Source organism: Telmatherina bonti (assembly GCF_933228915.1).
Source record: "Telmatherina bonti genome assembly, chromosome: 1".
Lineage (NCBI taxonomy): Eukaryota > Metazoa > Chordata > Actinopteri > Atheriniformes > Telmatherinidae > Telmatherina > Telmatherina bonti.
This window is the reverse complement of record NC_136619.1, coordinates 12783265-12810241: the sequence shown is the minus strand read 5'-3', so window position 1 is coordinate 12810241 and position 26977 is coordinate 12783265. Positions and strand designations below refer to the sequence as shown.

At 42.3% G+C, this 26977-nt stretch overlaps 1 protein-coding gene across 4 annotated transcripts in view; it reads left to right on the top strand.

Annotated features, from left to right (window-relative positions):
• akap13 (A-kinase anchoring protein 13) overlaps nt 1–26977 on the top strand; it is a 119459-nt gene that overhangs the window by 73850 nt on the left and 18632 nt on the right. For all 4 annotated transcript variants that reach the window (XM_079240865.1, XM_079240864.1, XM_079240863.1 and 1 more), the window contains exons 12-26: nt 801–1168; nt 3933–3980; nt 6326–6503; nt 6954–7056; nt 8915–8957; nt 9212–9323; nt 12984–13143; nt 15836–15903; nt 16014–16080; nt 17599–17749; nt 17925–18037; nt 18142–18288; nt 20704–20960; nt 21105–21230; nt 21420–21537. In XM_079240865.1, the coding sequence (XP_079096991.1) occupies nt 801–1168; nt 3933–3980; nt 6326–6503; nt 6954–7056; nt 8915–8957; nt 9212–9323; nt 12984–13143; nt 15836–15903; nt 16014–16080; nt 17599–17749; nt 17925–18037; nt 18142–18288; nt 20704–20960; nt 21105–21230; nt 21420–21537 (2059 nt within the window). The remainder of the gene's footprint in view (nt 1–800; nt 1169–3932; nt 3981–6325; nt 6504–6953; nt 7057–8914; nt 8958–9211; nt 9324–12983; nt 13144–15835; nt 15904–16013; nt 16081–17598; nt 17750–17924; nt 18038–18141; nt 18289–20703; nt 20961–21104; nt 21231–21419; nt 21538–26977) is intronic.

Sequence of the window (26977 nt, the reverse complement as noted above, 5' to 3'; positions counted from 1 at the left end):
TATCTCATCCAGAGCATAGAAATCCAAACAAATGTCTACTTTCCATCTTAAATTTAGCATCATCCTTATTATTTTGCAAAGAGGGATATTTAGTTTACAAACCCGACGGATCCCATCGCTCCGTTTAACGTGATCAGCTCTCTGACTTTGACAAAAAGATTTAAAAGATGTAACTCAGAGCCATCTGTGAAAGCTTTGTTTAGCCTCTCATCGTTTATTGGTGTTTGTTATAATGTCAGTGTTGCTGTAAAGTGGCTGTGGCTCGTTACGCTTAAGCTCTACCATTTGGTCCTCATTATGCTCCATTCCTGCGGATTAAATGGCTCTTCCAGCCATCTCTGAATCCATCGCATGCTTCAGTGAAGAAACGCTGATGGATGTGCAGTGTTGCAGACCAGGTGTTTAACATTGATTTAAATGATATCTCTGTTGCACTTTGTCCTGTTTTGCCGAGTCATATTTGTTCTTTTCTGCACTTTTTAATGTAGCCTCATTAAAGTAAAGTGGTTTTCCTGTGGTTTTGGGTTGAAGGCTCTGCATCCTGTGCTGCTCTGTAAGCAGGAAAAGATTCTTCATTGTCAGGTTTAGTTGACTCGCTAACTAGACTGCTACTTGATTAAATCTGGAATGGAAGTAAATATGTGAAGAGATAGAGCTGCACATGTCGGCTCCTTTGACAACGTTGGGAACGTGACAAACTATTACTTACTGCTTCTTTCTTTGACAGTTCCAGTAAGACGCACAATGCAGTGCAAGGCAGCGATGCTCGACAGTGATTCTAATGCATTTTGTGTCCACAGAACGATGAACCAGTGACAGGTGGAGACAGCGCCAGCGAGGTCTCAGTCTCCTGCTCCTCTACAGACGACACCGCCAGCGTGGGCCTGTCCAGTTCCAGCCCGGAGGATAGCCAGGGGCTGGGCTGCAGTTGGAGCCCAGAGGAGGGCATCCAGGCTGCTGCTGCAGACGTTTCAGGCCCGGACGGCGGCGGTAGCAGCAGCAGCAGCGGAGGAGGGGACGTGGAAGAGGAGGCAAAAGACAGAGTAGCTGAAGTGCCAAGGCGTTCTTGTCTCTTCCGCAGCAGCAATCGCTCTCTGTCGCCTCTTCGCCGCCACAGCTGGGGTCCAGGAAAGAACAACGGAGTAGAGACGGAGATGAACCAAAGGAGGTGAGAGCGGGAAGGAGAAACAATGGCAAGTGTTGAAAACTGAGGATTTTAGTTGTCCTTGTGGATGGAGTTGATCTGAGCACGAGATGAGCAGGACTGGAGTCCTGGACACCCGCTGCTGGTGTTAGTTAGCAGATGCCAGTTGCCCTGATGTGTGCAGATCACATATAAGCATTATTAAAGCCCGTTGATGTCACTCCCTCTGCGCCATGTTGGGAATTTCATCCCCTTGCTGTGAGCAGCTGTGTTGCCATATGTCTGGCGACTACAGGGATCTGTACACAGATGCGTACACAGAGACACACTTCCACTATTAAAGCCACACACCCCACATGCTACCGCATGTACAGACGTTGTTGTGAGCTAACACACATTAATTCACACTCACACTGGCTCATCAGCAAGGCGACCATGGCATCTCTTTGTCATTATCAGTCGCACTGGTTTACAGCTGGAAGTGTATGTATCTTTCAATATTTGTCAACACTTATTGTGTGTTACATAAAAAGTATGAAATATTTATGGTGATACAGTCCACAAAGCTGGAGTGAAGACAGAAAAAACAACATTTATTAGCTGCTTGTGTTGTGGCCTAGCGGCAACCTCCGGCGGTTAAAAGTGAAGCCTATGCGGCAGTGCATAAAACTGCAGTTCCCCCTTCATCCACTAGGGGCTCCAAAACAGAGAGAATCTCCATAGACTCCCATGTTAAAAAGACCAACTTCACATCAGAAATAAACATGTTTACAGCCTAGATTCAAAAATCTATTTTTGGTTTATAGGTCAGGTTTAGCTTCATGACAACTGGGGGGGGAGTGAATTTTTTTCTAACTCGCCCGTTTAAAAGTAATTTAATCTCGAAATTCGGCATATTTAGGGGCGTGTCCTTTTGATTGACAGGTACCAATCTCCCGCTTCAAGTAAGAAGAACGTAGAACAACCGTGGTTTTTAGCTTGGTTGGTTTTTAGGTTGGTGGCTTAGCTTTAGCTCGCTTACCTCCGTTAGCTGTGTAGCTCCCGTTATCTCGGGGTTAGCTTGGTTAGCTACAGGCAGCTTGGAGTTCGCTCGATGTCAATCATCCACCATGACGCTCACGGCTCCCCTCTCAGCTCCACCTCTTTGCCCATATTTGTATTTTGCGGGCGAGATGCTGCCAACATGGCGATGGTAGGAACCGCCCACTGAGCTTCAATGTGTGACGTCACAAAGGCTCCGTCCATCTTTTTATATACAGTCTATGGTTGTGGCATACAAGCAAAGACAAGCTTTCATCTTCTGGTTAACCTCGCGGCGTTGCTAATGACTGAGAGGAATCCTGCTTTAACTCAGTACGCACCTGAAAATAACAAAAATACAAACAAAAATAAATAAAACAACAAAACTGGAGCTGATAAGAAAGATGCAAACAACAGAAAACTGGTGAGATCCTGTGAAGTTGTCAGAAAGGGAACGGAACAAGACTTAATGAGCGACCATGTCGTCATCGCCATGTCCTGTTTGTCCTGTTTGTTTTGCTCGGACTTGTCGTCTTTTTGGTGACATTTTAAAAGAATCCTTTCTTACAAGGAGTTTCTGGGAATTCCACATTAATGTGACATATTTGTGGTGCAACGAGGCGATTGAAGAGTTTTATTCATGCAGTCCACACTGACTGCTTCCTCTGTTCAGAGTCAGCTGTCTGTCCGTCTGTCAGAACAGAGGAGCCGCTCAGACTGTCCTCGGCAGGCTCAGTGACAGAAGTTTGCAGGATTAGGAGGAGGTACAGTGTATGACGTACAGCGTCAGGTTAAAGAGCTCCTACCTCTTTACAGGAATGTGTAAATACACACTCTTCCAGGTTTTTTGATTGGTTTTTAAATTGGAAATCAAAGCAAAAAGATTCAAGATTTACTTAGTTTTATTTGTTTCTATGTTTTCTTAATGTTTTATGCTGTTTTAATGTTTTTTTGTGTTTTGTTGTGAAATGCTTTATGATTTTTATCTTGAAGGGCGCAATATAAATAAAGGTTTACTTACTTACTTCCTAAGATACAGTAGCTTAATGCAGCTGAAATATCAGCGAGCATCACTTCTGTAAACACAAAGATCCACATAGCGGCTCATCTGAAGCTTACTAAGGGAAAGCTGTGCTTAGACAAGGGACATTCACATGACCCAGGGTCTGTTTGACCTTATGCTGGAACTTTCCTTTTAACCTCTTTAAGTCTGCAGCTTGAAGAGAGTCCAGAGCAGGGGTGCCCAGCTCCGGTCCTCAAGGGCCACAGTCCTGCAAGGCTTCCATGCATCCCTGCTTCAAAACGCCTGACTCAAACTAATCCGTCATTGTGCAGAACCTCATAACCTGGAGGTGTGTTGAAACAGGGGTACATTGAAAACCTGCAGGACAGAGCCATGGAGGACTAACATTGGCCATCCCGTCTGCTCTAGAGAGTTACTGCTCCTGGTCCAGACATAGATCCCCGCCTTATGTCCAGAATAGCATCTATTTTCACTCCTAACTGCGCACATATTTTGTTTTTGGCTCCACTGTCAGGAAAAATGAACATTTCTGTGAGTGATATCATTTTTTTTTATTCAACTCTCAGCTTCTAGGTTTGATAAGTGTCACTCCTCCAGCACAATAAACAATCTGTAGCGTCACATTCTGACCTCCTAACAGCTTCATGATCTCATCATCATGTGAAAATGTTCTTTTATTCACTGATTACATCATCTAACGTCACCCATCTTCCACCGCTTCTTGTCTGTCTCCATCACTTCCAGCTCCATTCGTAGTCCTGGTGAGGGGAAGCCGGCCTTCCACAGGAGAAGGTACCAATCTTTCCCGTTGATCAGCTCATGTGTTGTTAAGATTGACTTTTTTGTTGATGAGATTCAGTTATAAAACTTCTACAGGTGTGGGCTTTGAAAAGCTTTTCAATCTAAGCATGCTGCACTGCTCTGGCTTTCTGCTGCATCCCTGCAGGCAACTGCACTGAAAAATGATCCTTTCTTTTCACCCCGGTAGGAATGTACATAAAATGCTGCGGTAAATAAATGGTTGGGGTGTTTGGGATTGCAGTGGTAATAACAAGCAGCCACACATGGAAAAAAAGGAGTTTAGCTCTGCAGCCTGACGGAGAACCGAGTGTTTTAGGTTTTTCTAATGTAAGATGTTTGTGTAGAGAGTTTTTCAAGGCTAAAAAACACATCAGAAGTCTTTCAGATTTAGTCCTGGAGAAGAAAATGATGTTCCACTGTGGTAAAACCAAGTGAAAGTTGTTCTAACGTCATGGTGGTTTTATTGATTCTCTGAACGGCTCTTTGACCCAGAAGGAGGCAGGAAGGTAGTGATGATGAGGGAGTCGGCGTCTTCCACAGTTAAACACAGTTTGGACGCACTTTCAGTTTATTGGCAGATTAAATGTAATTTTTGTGCTTTAGTCCTTTTATTTTTATTAAATCTGTGAGTTTGTCCTCCATAATGTCCCAAAATGTCATGGTTTTGTTTTATATTCTTTTTTTTTTTTTTTAATCCTTTTTTAAGACTAAAGTTTAGGCAAGATCAAGCCTCAGTGATGTTGATTATTTAGAGATTTTTACTATTTTAAAGCTGTTTTTCTTTCAGTTTTTTACTTTTACTTTTAATTTTCATTCTTGAATTGGGTTTATAAATATATAAGATGTTATTTGAGATGGATGTTTGCTTCAGATTCTTGTGTCCTTTATCTCCAGACCAAAACACGATATCGTTTCTCACTTTGAGCTGTAAAACAGTACAGTAATCCCTCCTTTGTATCTGTTATGTCTCGCGTGATCTTTTAAAAGATCCTTACTGTAATCATTTGGCCACATATTTAATATTGAGGGAAGTAGCTGCTGCCACAGCCATGTTCCAGCCATGTTTAGTGTTCAAGTTCTTTCTTTGTTTTTAGAAACCAGCTTTGTTTCACTTTGATTGCTTGCATGCAACTGGTTTAACTGCAAGTCTGCAGCAGGAAATAAACCAGAATTACAATGTTTGTTTCACAAAGGGAACCATTGTGTTGCTCATGTTCTGTCCTCAGACGTCCCCGTAACTCTTGTCACTCCACTCCTCCGCTGTCTGCTTCTCTCTGCTTGTCCATCATCCCATCGTGCCACCTTTAATGCAACCTCACCTCTCTCTGTTAGCATCAGCTGGTGCTCTCCTCAGGCTCCCTACAGCAGCAGTGATGAAGTAGTTAGTTTCTGCAGGTACTGTGTTTTAGAGTGTCATCTTTACTTTTTTTTTTTTTTCCCCAAGAGCATGCAACCTTCTTTGAATAGGTTTTATTCACCTGCTGCTTGATTTGCATTTGCCGTTGTGGGTGTGTGCGCTTTTGTTTCTGAGTGTGTATGAATGCCCTGCACCGTCGGCCAGTCAGTGCCTTCCTGCAGCTCAGAGCTGTAGTAGCTGCAGGCGTTGTTCAGCATGGACGATCTGCTGGAAAAGTGTGTAATAACACTGCCAGGAAGGAGACTTTAACATGACAGATATAGCCATCTACATTCCCAGCTTTGAGGATTGGTGAGTGCTGCTCTGCACTGGTCACTGATGATTCTTTTAGTCCAGTCTTAGTTAGTGATGCTTGAAAGTGTTGGACTGATGATTTGCTGGATAATGGAGTGTCGCACAAACTCAAAGGCTGAAGAAAAGAAAGATTTACTGCTGGGATTTCAACCCTCACTGAGCCCATCCTGCTGCGGATAGAGCTGCGGCCTGCTAGCATAGCTCATCCTGAAATGTAGTTGTACTTTTCCTCCCCATAATCATCGTATTGGATTTTTTTTTTCAAGGCCTCTTATTCCCAGTCATAGATCGATGTAATTGGGTTTGTAAATCACAGCGGCGGAGCTCTCTGCGCTGATGCTGATGTTGGAAGTCATCTGCAGCTGCTTCAGCTGTAAATCTGCACAGGAGCTTGGTGATAACTCAGACGACTAAACGCTGTGCGGGACCAGCTTTGTGTGTGTGTGTGTGCGTGCTAGTCAACAGGTGTATGCGTGCATGTCTGTGTGTGTTTGTGCTTGTTGCAGCAGCAGTTGTGTGTATCCAAAAAGCTTTGACGTATAGTCCAGAAAGACCATTGCAGTGTGTGCAAAGCAGTCATTTTTCATTCGCTGAGGTCACCTTTGCTTTCTGTTTATCCACACAGCTACAGCTTGGAGGGGCTCAGTGGGGGCCGAGAGGAGCTGAGAGGCTCCATCGCCCAAGGGCCCCGCATTATGGAGCCACTGAGGCTGCCCCGTCAGGACAGCGATGACAGGGGCTCCTTGGTCTCTTTAACTGAGGAGCAGGAGGAGCAAGAGGAGCATGGCAGACTGCATGACCCGGTAAACTAAGTCACACACACACACACAAGCGTGTCAAGTCATAGGTGTCACATCCTCCTCATGTCACCCACATCGTCAGCCTAATTCATGAGAGGCAAAATGAATTTCTAAAGCTTGGAGATAGATAAGATTTTTGGTCAGGGGAGATCTGAGACTCGTCAGGTTGGGGATTAGTGAGAATTAATAATTATCACGCACACACACACACACACACACACACACACACACACACACACACATACACACACACACACACCCTCAGGCAGTTTTATTCCACTCTCATTGGCTTAAATCACAAATTAAATATCTGGTTTCCCTTTTTACTTTCTCCTTCCTGTTTCCAGTTTAGTGCCAGGTCATGGTTTGTTCCACGTTTTTTTCTGCCTGTGTGTCCTCCTTTTTCCATCGTCACGCAGCTGATTGGATTAAACCTCGTGTGTAATGTTGCAGAAATTAAGGCGGTATCGGCCTCTGCGAAACAGCTGCCAATCCATGAGCCTGCCCCTCACCAAGTCCGTGTCCATGCTCACCATCAGCCATAAAGACATCGATGGTGAGAACCTCATCTATCACATGTAACCTACTCATTGTTTAGCTTGTCTGGACTTTGGTTCAGTTGATTTTATTTTTGTTATCATGTTTTGACATTTATGTATATAAAAACCTGCTTTGAGATTTTATTTTTTTAGGTTTTGGGTTCATCTCATGTTTGTACCTTTTTAAATGGAAGAGAGTTTATCAGCCCAACATGCCGTTAAAGTGCCGTTGTGCATCAGTTCTTTCACTGAGTTACTTACCATCCTGATTCCCACCGTCATCTGGTGTTCACAGTTTATTTCTTTTTTAAATAAATGATCCGTGCTCGTCATGGCTCTTTTTTTTTTTCCCTCCCTGCCCTCCAAGCGGTGGCATGCCTGAGACGTAAGAGGCGAATTTCCTTCTCTTTCAACCTTTCCCCCATCCTCACCAAATCTAAGTCTCAGTTCATTTTTGGGGACTCCTCATCAAGCGATGATGAGGATGAGGATAACTTCAGTAAGTACAGAGATACAAACCGTTTAGCTGCTGTAGAAAGTAGATGTTGTATCAGAACTGGACCAGTAGCAGTTCCCAGTAGAGCCCCGGACCCTCCCCATCGACTGCAACCACATTCGCTGGGGCACAGTGTGTAAAAGTAAGACTGGTCACAAGCTGTGCAGCCAAACCAGATCTGTGCTCCAGTGAAGTGACGTCATTGAATTCTCAGACACACCCAAATGTAATGAACTGGTAACTGAGCCAAGTACTCAGACTGGTGTGCCCAGCTGTGACTGGAAGTTGTGGCCCCCTTTTTTGTGAAGGAGCAAAAAAAATCGAATGGAAAGGACGAATACAGTATTCGGTCTTTTAATTTTTACAATTTTGCACTGAGTGAGTACTCCAGTGTTGGAATGGCACAACTAAATGCCACTTAGTGCTGAAAGCCAGTGAAGCTTGAACACTGTGCGGCAATAAACTTGCCATAAGGAGACCACTAATTACCACTGGTGTTAATCTGTTGGCAGTGTGATTGTGCATTGGAATATGCTTGGAGCAGAACTGCTGGCCCTGAAATCCCCTCCTTTTACTTCTGGCAGCACTTCATAAGACCTCAGCTTGCCTCTGACCCCTGCACAGCACAGCATTTCTATGACCTTTACATAAACTGGCCTTTCTATAGTCTCTTTGGAGAGGCCCAGACACGCTCACCAGAAAAAAGAGGAAAACAATCATCATAAACACTGCTGGTAATCTGAGGAAGTGTTTTTGTCTCTTCAGATAAATGGGAATCAGACACCTTTAGTGACAGAAATCCAGCTTCCCCCTTCCTACCCGTTACAGGCAGGCCAGAACTTTGCTCTCATTGTCATGTTTGACTTTCTGACACAGAGCTGGCTAGCAGGGCTCTGCATGTTTACATACGGGTTAAATGTGATTGTTTGATAGGAAGCTCAGTGTTCCCCAGAAAAGATGTCTTCCATTCTTTATGATCACTTGTTGGCAAAGTCCGTATGAATACATGCTCTGTTTGTACATCTTCATATATTTGTAGATGTTTGTTTATGAAATGTAATCAGGTAAGAACAACACATTTTAGATTTTGCTTCTCTTCTGCGCCGGTGTTTTGCAGAGTCAGCCATCCACAGGTTAAACAGACTGCTCAAAGGCATTAAAACGAGCTCCTTTTAGCCTTGCTAAATTACTGCAGCGACAACCTTTGGCTTAAAACAAAGACTTGATGGTGAGCCCGTGCGTTGTCGTCTGTATCTTCAGTCAAAGGTGTGTGTGTGGTTAATGTGGTCAGAGACGATCACAGCTAAGAACGAAGCACAGAGCAAATTTAAAAAAGAAAAATCCTCCCTCTGCTCATGTTCGCTCCTTTTCCATTCCAGGTACAAAGTCGTTTTCCAGCACGTCGGGGTCACTGGCATACAGGTCAGTTCAACTCATACATTTATACACTTATCAAGGAAATGCTTCTTTAGGGTTTCAGAGCTCTTACGACGTTTACAATCCCATAAAGACCAGTGCAGAGAAGCTGCCAACTGGTTCCACAGGACAATGGAGCTTTAAGGGTGCTATAAAGAACGGTTTCATTGCTTGTGAACAGGTATGTTTTATGAACGCAGCTGTTGGAGAATAACCTCACTGTGTGTGTGTGTGTGTGTGTGTGTGTGTGTTCGTTCTAGTATATCGGAGGAGGAGCCTGGGCCTCTGCGGAGCGACACAGAGGGAAAGAGCGGGACAAAAGTCAGCCGGACCTTCAGCTACCTCAGGAACAAGATGTACAAAAAGACAAGGGTGAGCAAATGCTGAATTTTTTTTTTTTTTTTTTTTTTTTAAATAAATTTGATTGAAAAGAGAAGATTTTTATGAACTCTTGCTACACTTTATAGTCTACTATACACACACACACAGCCTATCCGAAGCAAAAGTCACATGCCTCTACGAGGTGTTTTCTGTTTTCTCTTCTTTTCGACTCTCTTTCTGTCCCTCTTCTGTCCTCTCCGGTCCGGTCCAGCAGTACAAACTTTGTAATACAAACAATTATGCAAAATAATGAGAAAAATAAAAGAAAAATCTAGAAGATCGTTATATCTATGATGCTTCCTTTGGCAAAGTAAATTTGCCCAGCAGAACATAACATCCAGAAAATCCATTTTGCCTGCTTAAATGCTGAACAAGACAAAAACAACAAAAAAAAGTCACATGCTTTAATGTTCCGTTGGCCGTCGCTTAGGCTCATTACAGCAGCTAACGTTATGTTAAACCTCTACAATGTCACGTCATTTCTTTCCATCCAGAGCTGTATTCATTTTCTCCAAGAGCTTGTAGTGATGATGTGGAGGGGGACACGGCAGAAAACCTTCTCCTAAACATCCAGAAATGTTCAGTGAGGTTCAGATCTGGACTTATATGTAAAAATGTCTGGTCTCATGGTCTCTGAACGACTCTTTCACAGTTTAGCCAGATGACTTCTGGGATTGTCAGCTTGTATTATCAGGAAAGACCAAATCCATTGGTAGAATAACCTGGCGGCATCACTCCATCTTCCTCTCTTCTTACCCTGATATTCCCATTACTCTGGAAAAGGGTAAATCATCAGACCACATGACCTTCTGGCATTGCTCCAGAGTCCAGTCTTTATGCTCCCCAGCAAACTGAAACCATTTTCTCCGCTTAGCCTCACTGATGAGTGATTTTCTCATGGCTGCACAGCTGTTCAGCCCCAGTCCCTCCAGTTCCCTTCACATCATGTAAGTCCCGACAACATTTCTTCCTGGAAGATCTCTACCGTAAAGTTTCCAGTTCTTAACCCAGTTTTTATCGTTTCTGCATCTGCTCAGATGTTGTCTCTGCATGGTGCTAAAAATTTGACCCTTCTGAAACATATTAACGTCTTTTCCACAGACGCCTGTGTCGCCTGACATGGTTGCTTAAGAGAAGCTGCTCACTGCTTCAGTTTGGGTTAAATAATTATCCAAAGGGAAGCTCGTATCTATTTGAGCAGTGAAATCCTTCCCTGATATTTTAGTATAAATGTGCAGTTGGGTCAAACCTCGGCCATCTTTTTTAGCCTCATCTTTTCCCAGCCTTCTCCTTTCAAACCAGGATGAATGAGTGCCAGGCTGCTTCTGGGCCTCATTCTGCTTCACTGCTGCACATTTACATCCATACTGAGATCTGCTGCGTGGATCCTCTCCTGCTGCAGGCCTTTGAGCATCAGTTGGGGCATACGTCTTGCTTCAGGGTTTTAGACTTACCCTGCTCGGCTGTCCCTTGCAGGGTTGCTTTGTGAGTTCAGAGCATTTTCCATATATTTTGTCTTCTCTTTTTGTGGAGAAATATTACCACAGAAACACAACAAGTTTCTCCTCAAGTAACAACTTGTGTAGTGATGCGTCTCAGAGATATACTCAGTATTTTTTGTAGTTTTAAACACATGTCTAAGAGTTTAAAATTGAACTTGTACTAATGAATGCTAAAGTGAGTATTTAAAATGTGTGTGTCTGTATGAAGCAGGCGGCCTTTGTACAGAAACACTGTGGGGTGAACAGGAAGTAAAACAGGAAGGCAGAGCTAGCTGTGGTTTTCTAATCTCCTCTCTTAAGCTCTGACACTGCTTTGCTGTTAAAGTGGCAGGAATCACAAAGAGCCTGGTAAAGGTCAAAATGTTTGACTAACAATAAAAACCTTCCTTTAAATGAGCTGATTTAGTTGCAGCAGCACCTTGTTATCTTTATTATATTTCATCTGTCTCTTCGGTGACAACCGCTGCGATCGGCTCAGTAACTGTACAGATAACTTATTGCTAGAAGTTATTCTTTGACATCTTGTCTGTTTTGGACTGAAAGAATCCCCCAGCTGCAGTTTTTGCTTCATAATGAAAGTCTGAACGCTGTGCAAGAGGATCTAGTTGTGCAGTTTTGTCACAGCGTCTGTGCCAGACTGAAGGGTCATTGCAGAAATAGCACCTCCTGCAGCGAGGCAGTCACTTCCTCATTGCAGCGTTCCTGATGGAGCCTCAGTGCCGGTTGTAGCCGCTTCAGCCGCTTAGCCGCAGCCAGGGATGGTCTACAGGAGGCTGACAGGGAGCCATGGCTTCTCCCTGAGATGGAAAGCTTGGCTGGAGGTAGGCTAAGAGAGCAGACGCTGCTTCCCCGGTCTCTTTATGATCAAAGTGTAGCGGCTGTCACAATATCTTGTTTCAAGCGTTGCTTTGTTGGCTGATCTGCTGTTTTTGTTGTTGTTTTCCTTTCCTTCAGTGAAGTCACAGCTTGTTTAGAGTTTGTGTCATGCTAACGGCTCTTTGTTGAAATCTTGGGGTTAGATGTCACGAGTGATAGCGTCTGCTGTTAAAAACCCTCCGAATGGCTGAGAATCAGCTTCTCTTTGTTTTGTCTTTAGTAATAAGTTGAAGCGTCTGTGTTTTGTGGATGAAAGTGTTCCTGTGTTAAAAGGTACTTTTCTTGGTAGAAGTCTTGATGGTGTGTTTTACTATTGGTTAGACAGTTGTTGTTGCAGGAAGTGAGAATGAGCGCTGTGTGTTGTAATGGCTTTGAAACATGCTGTGGTCCTGTCAGCCTTCTGGCATCTTAAAAACCGAACAGAAATGAATTCTGGTCTGTCGGAGCTTTGTGGTCCTCACAAACCATGAGGCCCAGGGCTGGCCATTAAAATGAGCTGGAAAACTCCTTTTTTCCCATTTCCTCTGGGTTTGGGTGGAGGCTCTGTGATGCAAATCCAAGAGAATAAGAGCTCTGTTCTCCTCTGCGTGGCTTTATGGGATTGTGATTCAGCTCGGTGTGTAGGGATGACCGACTGCTGAGGATGAGCTTGTCCATTAATGCAGAGGCAGCAGAAAGCCCGGCCTGTTTGTGAAAGGTCGCGGATGTGATTCCCAGACGGCTAGTCTCTGTCGGCATTCCTGTCCTCCTGCAGATGTGTCACTCCTTGCTCCGTCATCGTACAGTGAATAATCAGAACAACTGTGTCCAAGCAGTTGAGTCTATCCAGCATATGAGTTATATGACAATTAGCTGCCCTTTGCTGTATTACTGTCCTCTTACACATTAAACACTGACCAATAATCCTATGAAAACAAGCAAATTATCATTCTGAGACAAACCAAAACACTGCCTGAAACAAAAACACTACATTTAAAAGGGTCCTTTAATGAGACACTTTGTTGCCTGCATAAATAATGCATCACTTAGTATGCAAACACCCCCTGCTGTCTGCTACATCCCAGTAATAATACCGCTCAGTGGGACTCAGATTGGAGTTTAACATGAGAAACTGGCCTAACGCTGAAACGTTTTGCCAGTGTCTAGCATGTGGTCTGCTCCACTCACAACCAGGCTCCCTCTCCCAGTCTCGCTCGCTCTCTTCTAATTGGACTTTTAAAAAAAAAGCCAAAGTAACCTGACAACTTCTTGTTTGGGTCATGTCTTCTTACAGGAAAAGGATCGAGAGAAAAGGGAGAAAGACAAGGAGGGCAAGGAGAAGGACAAGAAGACGGTGAATGGCCATCTTTTCACAGCGGTCGGCTCCAGCCAGGCTGGCCAGTGCTCCCAGTGCAATAAGGCTTTTAATAGCAAGGAGGCTCTCTTTTGCACATGTAAGTGTCTTTTACCCCAAACTTCTTACTCATACCATTTCTGATCTGAATTAATCTGATTTATTGACGTGATCATCTGTTAAAGACTTATTATACTCTCATGTTTAATGTGAAGCGACGCTAAGCTGTTCACACAACCTCGGACAAACAGAAAGAATGTGGAAAACGTCCCCAGTATGGATACGTTACCAGTCATGACTCATTCTTTACAGCCGGTCAAGCTGACTTACAGCTACTCTACGTCTCTGTCTGATCCATATGGTCACTTATATATGATAAAACTTAGATTAAAAGTATTTGTTTCTCAGCTGTTCCTGATGGAAAACAACCCTGCTAATGTTGTTGCTGAAGGCAACATCATCAGGATTTGTGCATAAATTAAATTTCTAGCTCTTCAGGCTCTCCTCACACACCTCATATCTGTGGTTGGTTAACTCGCTGGGGCATCTGGATACTTGTCAGAACCAGCTTCGTGATCTCTTAAGAAGTAGCGAAGCTCCCTAAAGGACTCCTTCTAATGCAGCCCAGTCAGGCTGTCAGTACAGACAACAAAGCACTTTTTGAATTGTTTCTCACTGGAGCAACCAGCAAGCAGACCTAAAGAGGATGTAGTTTGTTGCGCAAGGCTTTTGGCACAACCCCCCCCCCCCCCCCCCTTTCAAAACTCGAAAAGGAGAAACGGGCTTTGCAGTTTTACAGCCATCCTCTCTATGGTCACATTCTGCCTCAGATGCTCCAGTCTGACGATTGTTAGGCACAAACAGGCTGTTTTCAGGAGGTTTCTGCTCGCAGATGTCTGGCTGGTGTCCACTCGCCAGACAAATACAGTGATCCTTTGTCTCAGATTGGCTGCTATTAGTTAAGCGCCACTGGGGGAAAGAAAAAAAAAAAAAAGGTGAAAAACACCCAGTTAACCCAGACGATGAAGAGCAGAGAAGGAAGATAAGCAAATCAAGTGAAGAAAGGGAAGAATTTCAGTCAATGAGTGGAAGCCTTACAGTATTTGGTGTTGGTTTCTCACAATGATTCAGGTTTTAAGTGACATGATGTAATCCTGGAGGCGGAAATGTCAGCATGGACGATAAGGTCTGATGGTGCGGTTCCAGTTTTAACTTGTGCAACTTTTTTTTACACTTTTGCTTCAGTAGGAAGATGTCACTATGTACATTTGTGGAAACATTGTGTAAGTTTACTTACATATTCTTCCACTTCCCGATCGACCAGCACAGTTTCTTCTGTTTTTCTTTGCATCTTCGTACAAAAGCTGTTGACAGAACGAAACTGTGTTGTGGTTACGTAGGACACTTTCACATCAGCCTTTTTCTTCGAGTCCTGCTCCGTTTGTTTGGAAAGCTCACTTCGTTTGAGGGAATGGAAATGCGCAAAACAAATTCTGATTCTGATCAAAGAAGCAGACTCGGTCCAGGGTCTCGGGCCATTTTAAGCCGACCAAATACAGGAAGTGGATTTCAAAATGATGTGCGTTGTGGGTTCAGCGCACAATCTTTACCCACTTCATGGTTAAACTCAACAACAGCCGGTTCTGGACAGGAGAAATAGCTGGTCTGATCAACCAGACCACTACGTTCTGATGCAGACCCATTTATTTTTTTTGCCACTGATGAGAAGGAAACAGGTTTTGTTCTAAAACAGTCTGATTTGTTTTAGAAGTGCTGCATGACCATTACAGGTGGGAACATTGAATCGAAAAATCGAAAATCAGGATTTTTTTGGTTTACAATTTTAAACTCGATTTTTTTTTTTCATCAAATAAATAAACAAATATAATCCATTACAAAAATTTTTGTCATTTTTTTTGTTTTTATATATCTTTTAACTTGTTTTCTTGGACATTATAGCAGCAGAATGATGATCTGACTACTGTGTTGTTTTTCCCAATTGAAATCAAGAAAAATTACGAAAACAAAAAGATTTATGCATTTTTTTGTTTTTAATCTACCAAAATCAGCAATATCGAAGAATTGTGAGAATTGTAATTTAAATCGAATCGGCACCGAAAAAAAAAATCGTAATCGAATCGGGACTAAAGCAAATCGTCACAGCCCTAGTGAACATATTAAATAGTTGTAAACAGTTCTGCCTGCAGCGCTACATGGCAACACCTGCGTCCAGCAGTCTGACCAGCACTTATCTATGATGTCCTTACTGTTTAATTGCTTGTGTTGTTCTCAGTCTTAGTGTAAGTCACTTTGGAGAAAAGTTGCTGCTAAATGACAGCAGTACAGGATAGAACTGAACCGATGGCCCAGTTGGACCGAGTCTAGCGGACTGCTCTGGTGGGAATACACCCTAAAGAAAACTGGACTATCTGAGTCAGAACAGATAGCAGATCAGATCTTATTTTAGCAGGCAGGAGTTGTGACTTTTGTTCCTAAACGGTGATTTGGGAATGTTTACGTAGTTGAATTGTTCCCATGCAGTGCTGTGTACATGTGTGTGTGTGCGTCATTCCACAGCCTATCCCTTTCTTTCCATTTGTCCACAAGCGGTATTACCCCTCGATTGCATCACATGCAGAGTTCCAGTCTGGCTTTCATTAGCGGGCTGGTGGAGTTTCCTGGCTGGCCATGAAAACCAGTCAGAATTTCTAACCCCCACCTTTCCACACACCCTTGCTGGCCCCAGCACCACCCCCACCCCCACAGTGCTCACTGCTGCCTCTCTTTTCCAGATTGTAACGCTTCCGTCCACAAGGGCTGCAGAGACAGCCTTCCTGTTTGTGCCAAGGTGAAGATGAAGGTAAAACTTCCCCCACAGTTGCTCCTCTGCTGACTCTAGTATTCTGTTGTCTCTCAGCCGACATCAAGCTGCTTTTTACTCATGTTGTTTTTCTCTGTTTCTCTGTTTAGTTACCCAAACAACAGTTGGCTGTACCAGAATCAAGCTCTTTACCTACAGTCACAATGAGGAACAAATGTGAGTGTCCATTTAGCCTGGGATTCCACCAATGTGACCAGTAGTTAAGAGTTTACGGTAGAGATGTAGTGATTTGTATATGTGAAAGTTTAGATTTGCTTTAATTGATATTTCATGACTGAGACTCACATCTTATGAGTTGTTAATAGACTCAGTCTTCATCTGTTTGGAGGATACTTCTGTTACACAAATTTCTGGCTAAAACTTAGGCTTTTTATTTATTTATTTTTTTTCCCCTTTTTCTTAAAAACACCTTTTTTTTAGCTGTTTGGCTTTGAAGTGTTGTTCCTCTGTTATTTTACAGTACAGGTTTTGTATTAGATCAAACTTGGGCAACACTTATGGCCAGAACACTTCTTTCTCTGACCTAGAAATTAAATTAAATTAAATTAAATTAAATTAAATTAAATTAAATTAAATTAAATTAAATTAAATTAATTTTATTTTATTTTATTTTATTCTATTTTATCTTATCTTATCTTATCTTATTTTATTTTATTTTATTTTATTTTATTTTATTTTATTTTATTTTATTTTATTTTATTTTGTTTTGTTTTGTTTTGTTTTGTTTTGTTTTGTTTTGTTTTTTGCTTTGCTTTGCTTTGTTTTTGTTTTTGTTTTTATTTTATGTATTTTATTTTATTTTATTTGAAGTTTAGTTTAGTTTAGTTTAGTTTAGGCTGTGGATTATATGACTGTTACCATTTTTAGCACAGTGGTCTTTAAACTGAGGGCCCCCGACCTTCATGAAGGTCCATAGATTAAAGGGTCACCATGTAATATTAAAAACAAACAAAGGCTAAATCTATACCATGCACACCAGAATCTGTGTGCATGCTAAATGTCGGTCATGTCCATCCATCCGGGTTCATCTTTTTATGTTCCTAAGAAAAGTTTAGACTTCTTTTCTGTTTTTTTGTTCAGCTGTTTTTGTTAATTCCTTAAAAAGAATAATACCAAGTTACCGACAGAACTGCCATCCTAATAAAATCTAACATTCAGGTTCTTTGTTTGTTTTTTTTTTAATGCAGCTGATTTTATTTTAAGGAACTCCATGGTGTGAAAATGCTTTTAATGTATTTAAGCCTCATGGAAATTAAAAGAAGCGCTGAGCTCTGTTTCAGAGGTTGCAGGTTGCCAAACCGCTTGTCAGTGATCACTTGTTTATGTTTAAGCCCATCATTTTGATGCCAAATTTAGAGGAAACTCAACTTAAAATCATGGATTTATTGGGAAGTGTCACATCTGGATATTTCCCACTCTCTTCTGATGTTTGCTGTATTTGTTTTCATATGATAGTTTTTATTTCTTTATGTTAAAACATCACTTTTAAGTTCCTGTAGCAGGATGTCTCATTTCTACCTGTGCAAGCTTTAAGTTGTAGGATGATGCGCTGATGTTATCTAAAATATGCCGGGCTGGACAAGCAAACAGTCACAGAAGCAGCCGAAAAGGTGTGCAGTTCCTTTTAGGAGTGTTCTCAGGTTCCCTGTGTGAAATGACCTGTCTCTGCTCCAGCTGGTGGGACGAGGGAACGCCCCTGGTCAGCCATCTTGTCCCCCGAAGACCATTCTTCCCTGATGATGTCATCGTCACGGAGGCACACTAGCATCATGACTTTCCATGGAAACAACCTCTCAAAGAGCCTCTCGATAAGCAACATTGCTGGGTGGGTGTGAATGTGATGGTATGATGGTGTGTTTAGACTTTTGTTCTTTGTTTTTGTTTTGGGGCGGGGCTTTATGTTTAGTTTGCGTTTGGTGTGACATTTCTGCACCTCATAGTGTGTTTAAACTTTAGATGCACATTTAATTTTTTCACTTAATTATCATTTCTCCGTTCAGCCCAGTGTTGGATGAGATGCCCATTAAAGGCCTGCGGTATCTCTCTCAATCCACCGACTCGCTCAACAGAACCAATCAGGTTACAGAATCCATGGAATCGCTCACAGATGAAGGTCAGCACACACACACATACCTCTCCTCTCCCCACACTAAACGTTTGACTTAACCTCTCATGAATTTTAAGTCATATTGATGATTTAAGCTACTGTTGATTCAGGAACGGAGATGATGGACGGGCAGCTGATGGGAGAGTTTGAGGCGGAGGCCAAAGACCTGGAAGCGGACTCGTGGAGTCTGGGTGTGGAGCAGCAGTACCTGCAGCAGCTGGACAAGGAGCTTGTGAAGAGACAAGACGTCATCTATGGTTGGTAGAGAGATGGATGGATGGATGGATAAATACATACATGGATAGATAGATGGATAGATGGATAAATACATTGATGGATAGATGGATAAATAGATAGATGGATATAGTGATGGATAGATGGATAAATACATACATGGATAGATGGATCGATGAATAGATGGATAGATGGATAGATGGATAAATAGATAGATGGATAGATGAATAGACGCATGGATAGACAGATGGATAGATGGATAGAAAGACAGATGGATAGATGGATAAATAGATAGATGGATAGATGAATAGATGGATAGATAGACAGATGATAGATGGATAAATAGATAGATGGATATACTGATGGATAGATGGATAAATACATGGATAGATGGATAGATGAATAGATGGATAGATGATAGATAGACAGATGGATAGATGGATAAATAGATAGATGAATAGATGAATAGACTCATGGATAGATGAATAGATGGATAGATAGACAGATGGATAGACAGATGGATAGATGGATAAGTAAATAGATGGATAGATGAATAGATGGATAGATAGACAGATGGATAGATGATAGATAGACAGATGGATAGATGATAGATAGACAGATGGATAGATGGATAAATAGATAGATGGATAGATGAATAGACGCATGGATAGACAGATGGATAGATGGATAGATAGACAGGTGGATGGATAGATGGATGGAATGGTAGTTGGGTAGACAGATGGATAGATGGATTGATATATAGATGGATAGATAGACAGATGGATGGATGGAATGGTAGTTGGGTCGACAGATGATAGATAGATGGATGGATAGATGGATAGATAGACGGATGGATGGATGGAATGGTAGTTGGGTCGACAGATGGATAGATGGATAGATAGACAGATGGATGGATAGTTGGGTAGACAGATGGATAGATGGATTGATAGATAGATGGATAGATAGATGGATGGATGGATAGATGGAATGCTAGTTGGGTAGACAGATGGATAGATGGAATGCTAGTTGGGTAGACAGATGGATAGATGGATGGATAGTTGGGTAGACAGATGGATAGATGGATAGATGGATAGATAGACAGATTGATGGATGGATGGATGGAATGCTAGTTGGGTAGACAGATGGATAGATGGATAGATAGACAGATGGATGGATGGAATGCTAGTTGGGTAGACAGATGGATAGATGGATGGATAGTTGGGTAGACAGATGGATAGATGGATAGATAGATAGATGGATAGATGGATAGATAGACAGATGGATGGATGGATGGAATGCTAGTTGGGTAGACAGATGGATAGATGGATGGATAGTTGGGTAGACAGATGGATAGATGGATAGATGGATAGATGGATAGATAGACAGATGGATGGATGGATGGATGGATGGAATGCTAGTTGGGTAGACAGATGGATAGATGGATAGATAGACAGATGGATGGATGGAATGCTAGTTGGGTAGACAGATGGATAGATGGATGGATAGTTGGGTAGACAGATGGATAGATAGCATTTATTGTCATACTTTAGTACAAAACAAAATTTGTCGTAATAAAATTTAAAAACAACTCCTTAAAATACACTCAGTGACACACACTGAAAAACACATAAAAACTTATAAAAATGAATATCATACTAACAAAAGACATTGCACTGTGCTGTCTGTGTGCTGTATTAGAGCACACTTTAATTCAGAATAGCAACAGCTTTGGGAATAAAGCTGTCTCTAAATCTATTAGTTCTGGTCCGTATTGACCTCTAGCGCCTGTCTAAGGGTCATCCAGGTCAAACAGATGAAAGCCAGGATGTGTTGTGTCCTTTATGATATTCCTGGCCCTGCTGAGACAACGTGAGGTATAGATGTCAGATAGAGAGGGCAGAGGGCAGCTGATGATCTTCTGTGCAGCATTTACCACCCTCTGTAGCCTCTTGCTTTCAGCCAGTGTGTAGCTGGAATGCCAGACTGTAAAAGCGTCGGTCAACAGACTCTTGGTGGTGGAGCGGGTGAACGTCACCAGCAGCTGTGTGTTTAGGTGTTCCTTCCTGAGCACCTTCAGGAAGGAACACCTGATATTCATATATATTTTAGATGCTGAAATTAAATCTCAAAGAAGATAACGAATTTCCGGTCTACAATGTAAAACTACATTTCTTTCACATCACCTGAACCATTCACTGACTCTTTATGACTTAACTTTAGTTTTGTAGGATCTGAATCTGAATCACCTCGCAGGTTTAACTTGATTAAAACAAGCCCTGAAAATTCCCTGAGCTGCTCTGACTTTTAATTTCAATCTGCTTGTGGCTGACCTGGTTATTAGAAACTCCTCCCTGCAGCAGCAAACTAAACGATGTCATGATACAGGAGGTTAGCAGACCTCTGTGATGGAACGTGTTGCTTTCTTTTTCCGTCTGCAGAGCTCATGCAGACGGAGATGCATCATATCCGCACGCTGCGCATCATGTCTGAAGTGTACAGCAAAGGCCTGCAGAAGGAGGTGCAGCTGGAGCAGCAGACCATCGAGAAGCTTTTTCCAGCCCTAGATGAGCTCCTGGATCTCCACTCTCAGCACCTCCTGCGCCTCCTGGAGCGGAAGAAGGAGAGCCAGTTGGAAGGGGGAAGCTTCGATGGTAGCTTCATCATCAACAGGATAGGAGACATCCTGGTCAGCCAGGTCAGAGCCAGAAGATGCTGATGCGGTCCTGAAATGCAGTTTTACTTTACAGGAGTCCTGAGGGTGTTTTAGAATAATATCCTATTCCTATTCTTTGTTCTATTGTTGGGTTTGTGCATTCATGTCCCTCTCATCCTGCTGTAGTTCTCTGGATCCATTGGTGAAAGCATGAAGAAGGTTTATGGAAGATTCTGCAGCCGCCACAATGAAGCCGTCAACCTCTACAAGGACCTCCTGACCAAAGACAGACGCTTCAAAGCCTTCATCAAAGTAAGAATCAGCTTTCACTCACATGTCCATCACGTCTCCGTCTCATTAGTGCTGTAAACACCGTCCAAAATTTGGCTAATGTTTTGTTTTGCTTCATTTGAGTCAGAAAGTTTCTCACTGGTTATGTAAAGCTCTGCCACCTGTTGTGTGGGAAGGTTTTTGTGAAGCACCTCTTGTTTATCCTTCCAGAAAAAGATGAGTAGCAGCATTGTGCGGAGGCTTGGTATCCCCGAATGTATTCTGCTCGTGACCCAGAGGATAACAAAGTACCCCGTGCTGATACAGAGGATGCTGCAGCACACTAAAGGTTGGTTCATCTCATCGTGTAGGTTTTTACTTTTGGGCCGAGAGGAAATAGATTTTACTGGTTTAAATGGATCAGACTTTTACAGCAGAAAGTACATTATTTGCCTGTAGATAGTAGATGAATGGAAAATACGCTGACACTCGTTTTTTTTATGAATGCAAAGAGGAGAAGTGGATTTAAAATAATAAGTTTAAAGCCAATTAACAAACATTCAGGAATTAGGTTTTTATTTAAATACGATAAAGCGCATCTGCAGATCTTATCAAGATAAATCACATTTCAGAAGTTCCTATAGTTTCTGCGTTGCATTGACCCATGTCAGATTCATAAAATGTGCAGAAAGGCCAACTAAAATCACAACACCGTTACGCCTGTCTCACCTGGAGTAAATCCTTTATGTGAAACAGGGATGGAAAACGTGTAGAAAGAAAGAAATGTTCCCAAAATGAAAAGGAAAAAACACTTTCATCTCTTCAGAGCACAAAAAAATGAAATCATCCATTTCAGGAAGAGGTAGATACACATCCAGCCTAAACTGAACAACACAACATGACACTGTGTCCGTATTCATGTAAGAAAACCCAAGTCAAAGTGCACTTCAGTGTATTTATTTCCAAACAGATTTCGTTTAGTTTCCATGTTGTATTTCAGCAGACAGGAGAAAATAAGTCACGGTGCTCTGCATATCACCCATTTCTATTACCCAGTAGTTTTTTCCTTCAAACTTTGGAAACTTGTAGATTGCAGAGTGTGTATGTTTTCCCTGTGTATGCATCTCTAAGTTCTCCGGCTTCCTCCCAACATCCAAACACATGCATGTTAGGTTAATTGATTACTCTAAATTACCCCTCGGAGTGAATGTGAGCATGAATTGTTGCTTTTCCCTCTGTGGGATGGACTGGCGACCAGTCCAGAGTGAACCCTGCCTCTCACCTGATTGTTGATGAGAAAGGCTACAGAAGAACTGTGTTCCAGTTCTTCTGTAGCCGTGTCTTCCTCTTCATGGAAATCTTTTCTAAGAAAAAGTGCATCTCCAGTCTCCAGAGTACAGAGTACAGGCAATACTTATATCCAAGGGTGCATGATATGTTCTGGAAGTGTTTTCATTCCACTGCACACACAAAGCAATGCATAAAAGCCATCCTGATCTGAACATAACCCCATAAATCATTTTTGTCCAGATCAATTTTCCAATTCCTTTGAATTGAGGTTGTTTCTGGATACATAATCTAATCAGGTATTTTGATTTTAATACCGTTTTAACTTGGAATTAGATGTCTCAACATCTGTTGGTCTCAGGATGAGTACAACTGCTCCAAAAACTTTGCTTAACCGTGACCTCAATCGTTAACTGTGACCTCATTTGTGAATATATTAGGAAGTCTTTGCTTGAAGCACCGAGCTGAGCAACAGTTCCTAATTTTACATGATGTGGGTTTCTTTGGTCAGCCAAGGTTTTAGGGCCTTTTGGATTTCCAGGTGGTCTTCAGTTACACAAAAATCTATTATTTTAAAATCTAGGAAAGATCTAATATTTAAACTAATTGATTCAGATGACTGGTGACCTGTCCAGAGTGTACTTTGTCTCTTGTCCAATGATTGCTGGGAAAGGCTCCACCTTCCCTGTGAACCTTAATTTGACTAAAAAGAAAAGAAATGGATGGATGGATGGCTAGCCAGCTGATTGGATGGATGGATGGATGGATGGCTAGCCAGCTGATTGGATGGATGGATGGATGGATGGATGGAAGGCTAGCCGGCTGATTGGATGAATGGATGGATGGATGGATGGAATGCTAGTTGGGTAGACAGATGGATAGATGGATGGATAGTTGGGTAGACAGATGGATAGATGGATAGATAGCATTTATTGTCATACTTTAGTACAAAACAAAATTTGTCGTAATAAAATTTAAAAACAACTCCTTAAAATACACTCAGTGACACACACTGAAAAACACATAAAAACTTATAAAAATGAATATCATACTAACAAAAGACAGCTGAATGGATGGATGGATGGATGGATGGCTAGCCAGCTGAATGGATGGATGGATGGATGGATGGATGGATGGATGGCTAGCCAGCGGATTGGATGAATGGATGGATGGATGGATGGATGGATGGATGGCTAGCCAGCTGATTGGATGGATGGATGGATGGATGGAAGGCTAGCCGGCTGATTGGATGGATGGATGGATGGATGGATGGCTAGCCAGCGGATTGGATGAATGGATGGATGGATGGATGGATGGATGGATGGCTAGCCAGCTGATTGGATGGATGGATGGATGGATGGATGGAAGGCTAGCCAGCTGATTGGATGGATGGATGGATGGATGGATGGATGGATGGATGGATGGATGGATGGATGGCTAGCCAGCTGAATGGATGGATGGATGGAAGGCTAGCCGGCTGATTGGCTGAATGGATGGCTGGCCAGCTGATTGGATGGATAGATGGATGGATGGATGGCTAGCCAGCGGATTGGATGAATGGATGGATGGATGGATGGCTAGCCAGCGGATTGGATGAATGGATGGAAGGCTAGTCGGCTGATGGGATGATGGATGATTTGATGGATGATCCAGATAGTAGACATAAATTATATTTGTAAGATTCCAGTATTCTAGAAAACATCCTCAAAAGTAAAATTTCTGCCTTTTGAGTTCATATATTTTAGGAAATCTCAGACAGGCGTTGTATCCATGTTTTTTTCCAGGATAACAGTTCAAACAAACTTTGAGTAGCTGAAAAATTTCACACCATATTTATATCTGATTTAAAGCAGTTCTCATCAGCAGACCTCCTCCTGTGTACGTTCCCTCTAATCCTTCCCCAGAGCCTCTTTATGGTTCCATGTGGGAAGGAGGGAGCTCCGACTTAATCCCCAAGGTGCTTTAGAAAGACTCTTTCCTGCCAACTCTCTTATATACTGAAAGGAAAAAACGCAGTGTACTCACAGTTTTGAGATAATATTTTGCTGCGTAGGAGCATTGAAGTACAACAACAAGAGCGAAATATCCTACATCGGGGAAAATGTTTCTGTTTGAGTCCAAAAACTTAAATGCACAAGATCTGCTGCAAATATGTTTATCAGATACTGAGTCTTCTCCTAACTGTGCAGACTCACAACGCGGTTATTACACTGTTGAAAGGAAAACCATCTTCAGCCATCACTGACTCCACTCCATGTCTTAAATAAGGAAATTCGGGTGACCAAACGTCTTCTTGCATCTGGAATTTCAAAATCGCCAAGTTTTTTTAACACCCTAATCAGCCTCATATATGCTTACTTCACATTTATGTTGCATTTTATTCCCTACACTCACTTATTATGGTGATCCACTCTCTCAGACAACAAGCTACAGGAGATGAAGGAGGTGAGGAGGAAGCCGTAGCGCAGAGAGGCCAGAATTACCTGGTAATAATGTCACCTGGTCTCAGCCGGTCGGAAATATGAGACAACACGCCATAACTCTGAGTTTGAACTAAACAGCAGTGAAAGTGTGTGTGAATGCCCCTCCTCATCTTGTCTTGTGTGGGCTTTACACCTGCGGGGGATAAAACAAAACACTGGAACTTTTCCCATGGAGAGGTTTCAGCGCCCACCTCTCTGCACTTGTCCACGTTGTTGAAACTAATGGAAAACAAGACTCATGTTAAACTGATGGCTTTGACAGTTTGGGGGAAGAAGCCGTTCAGGAGTTTTACATCTCAGAGTATCTATGGAAATGGAAATGGAAATTACCAGAAAAACCTCAACAAAAGAAAACAAACCATATATTTTCATCTTGGTGGGGATGCATGTGAGCATGACATGCAAATCTGGGTGATGGAAGCTCACATCACTTCTGCAATAACACATAATTATTTGTTTATTGCTTTTTTTGTGTTGTTTATATTTATTACATTATTGTCTTTCGTCCCCAACTCCTTCGTCTTTGGTTAAAGAAAAATTTCTACATAATGAATTGAGTCAAAATGTCAAAAGATCAACGTAAAGTTGTCCTCTTCATCATACTGCAGAAACCTTCTATTGGTTATTATCCACACCGTCACAATGCCACACACTACACTATCGCCCCACTCCCACCCCCACCCACCCAACTAAGCTGTCCTCTTTTTCACCAACTAAAATCTGGTCATGCTCAGTAAAGTCAGTACGAAGCTGTAGTTTGCAACCGGTTATTCTAGCTAAGTCAGGACTTCACACTTCCACCACGCTCTCTCACTTGTTTTGGTCCAGTTAACATGGATTCTGGAGCTCAGTCTTTGAGACCAAACATCCACCAAACACTTCTGATTTCACTGTTTGACGTCGCTCCTTCGTAATATTTTGCGGATAAACTTTATTCAGACATTATTGCATGTTCTTCTCCTGGCCAGAACAATGATCCTCACCAGGTTGGAAGGACTCTCAGCCTCCAATATTCAGTCATTAGATCAGAGATGTGATGAGCCATCATCAGTTAGAAAAGATTAATTTCACCATCAGAGGATGTGTTGTAAAATTCTCTGTTCCCTAGCAACCATTCAACAAATTAGATGAGAGTGTGTCAACTTGTGATATTGATACATGTGTTAATATGTTGTCTGTCACCCGGTGACCCACTGAGCTGCATGTGTAGTCTTACAGTATTATTAATCTACTTTATATTCTCTTTATTTTGTGTTAAAGAACACTCATGATGATTTCTGACTGCGTTCATGTGAGATCTGGCATTAAGGGGTGGGATGGGGTGGGGGCAATGTTGTGTGTTTAACCCATAGACTGTATATAAAGAGATGGACGAAGCCTCCGTGACGTCACCCATAGGTTTCTGAAAAGCTGAATTGAAGCTCGGTGGGCGGTTCCTACCGTTGCCATCTTGGCAGCGTCATGCGTGTCGTCTCGCCCGGAAAATACAAATATGGGCAAAGAGGTGGAGCTGAGAGGGGGGGGGGGGGGGGGCTGTGAGCGTCATGGCGGATGATTGACGTCGAGCAAACTCCGACTTTTCTGTAGCTAAAAGCTAACCGAGCTAACTCGGAGATAACGGGAGCTAACCAGCTAACGGAGGTAAGCGGGCTAAAGCTAAGTCACATTGTTAACCAGCTAAAAACCGCGGTTGTCCTATGTTTTTCTGACTTGAAGCGGGAGATTTGTACCTGTCAATCAAAAGGACACGCCCCTAAATATGCCAAACTTCGAGATTAAATTACTTTTAAACGGGCAAGTTAAAAAAAAAAATTCACTCCCCCCACAGTTGTCATGAAGGTAAACGTGACCTATAAACCAAAAATGGATTTTTGAACCAGGCTGTAAACATGTTTATATCTGATGTGAAGTTGGCCTTCTTAACATGGGAGTCTATGGAGATTTGCTCTGTTTTGGAGCCCTTAGTGGATGAAGGGGGAACTGCAGTTTTATGCACTTCCGCATAGGCTTCACTTTTAA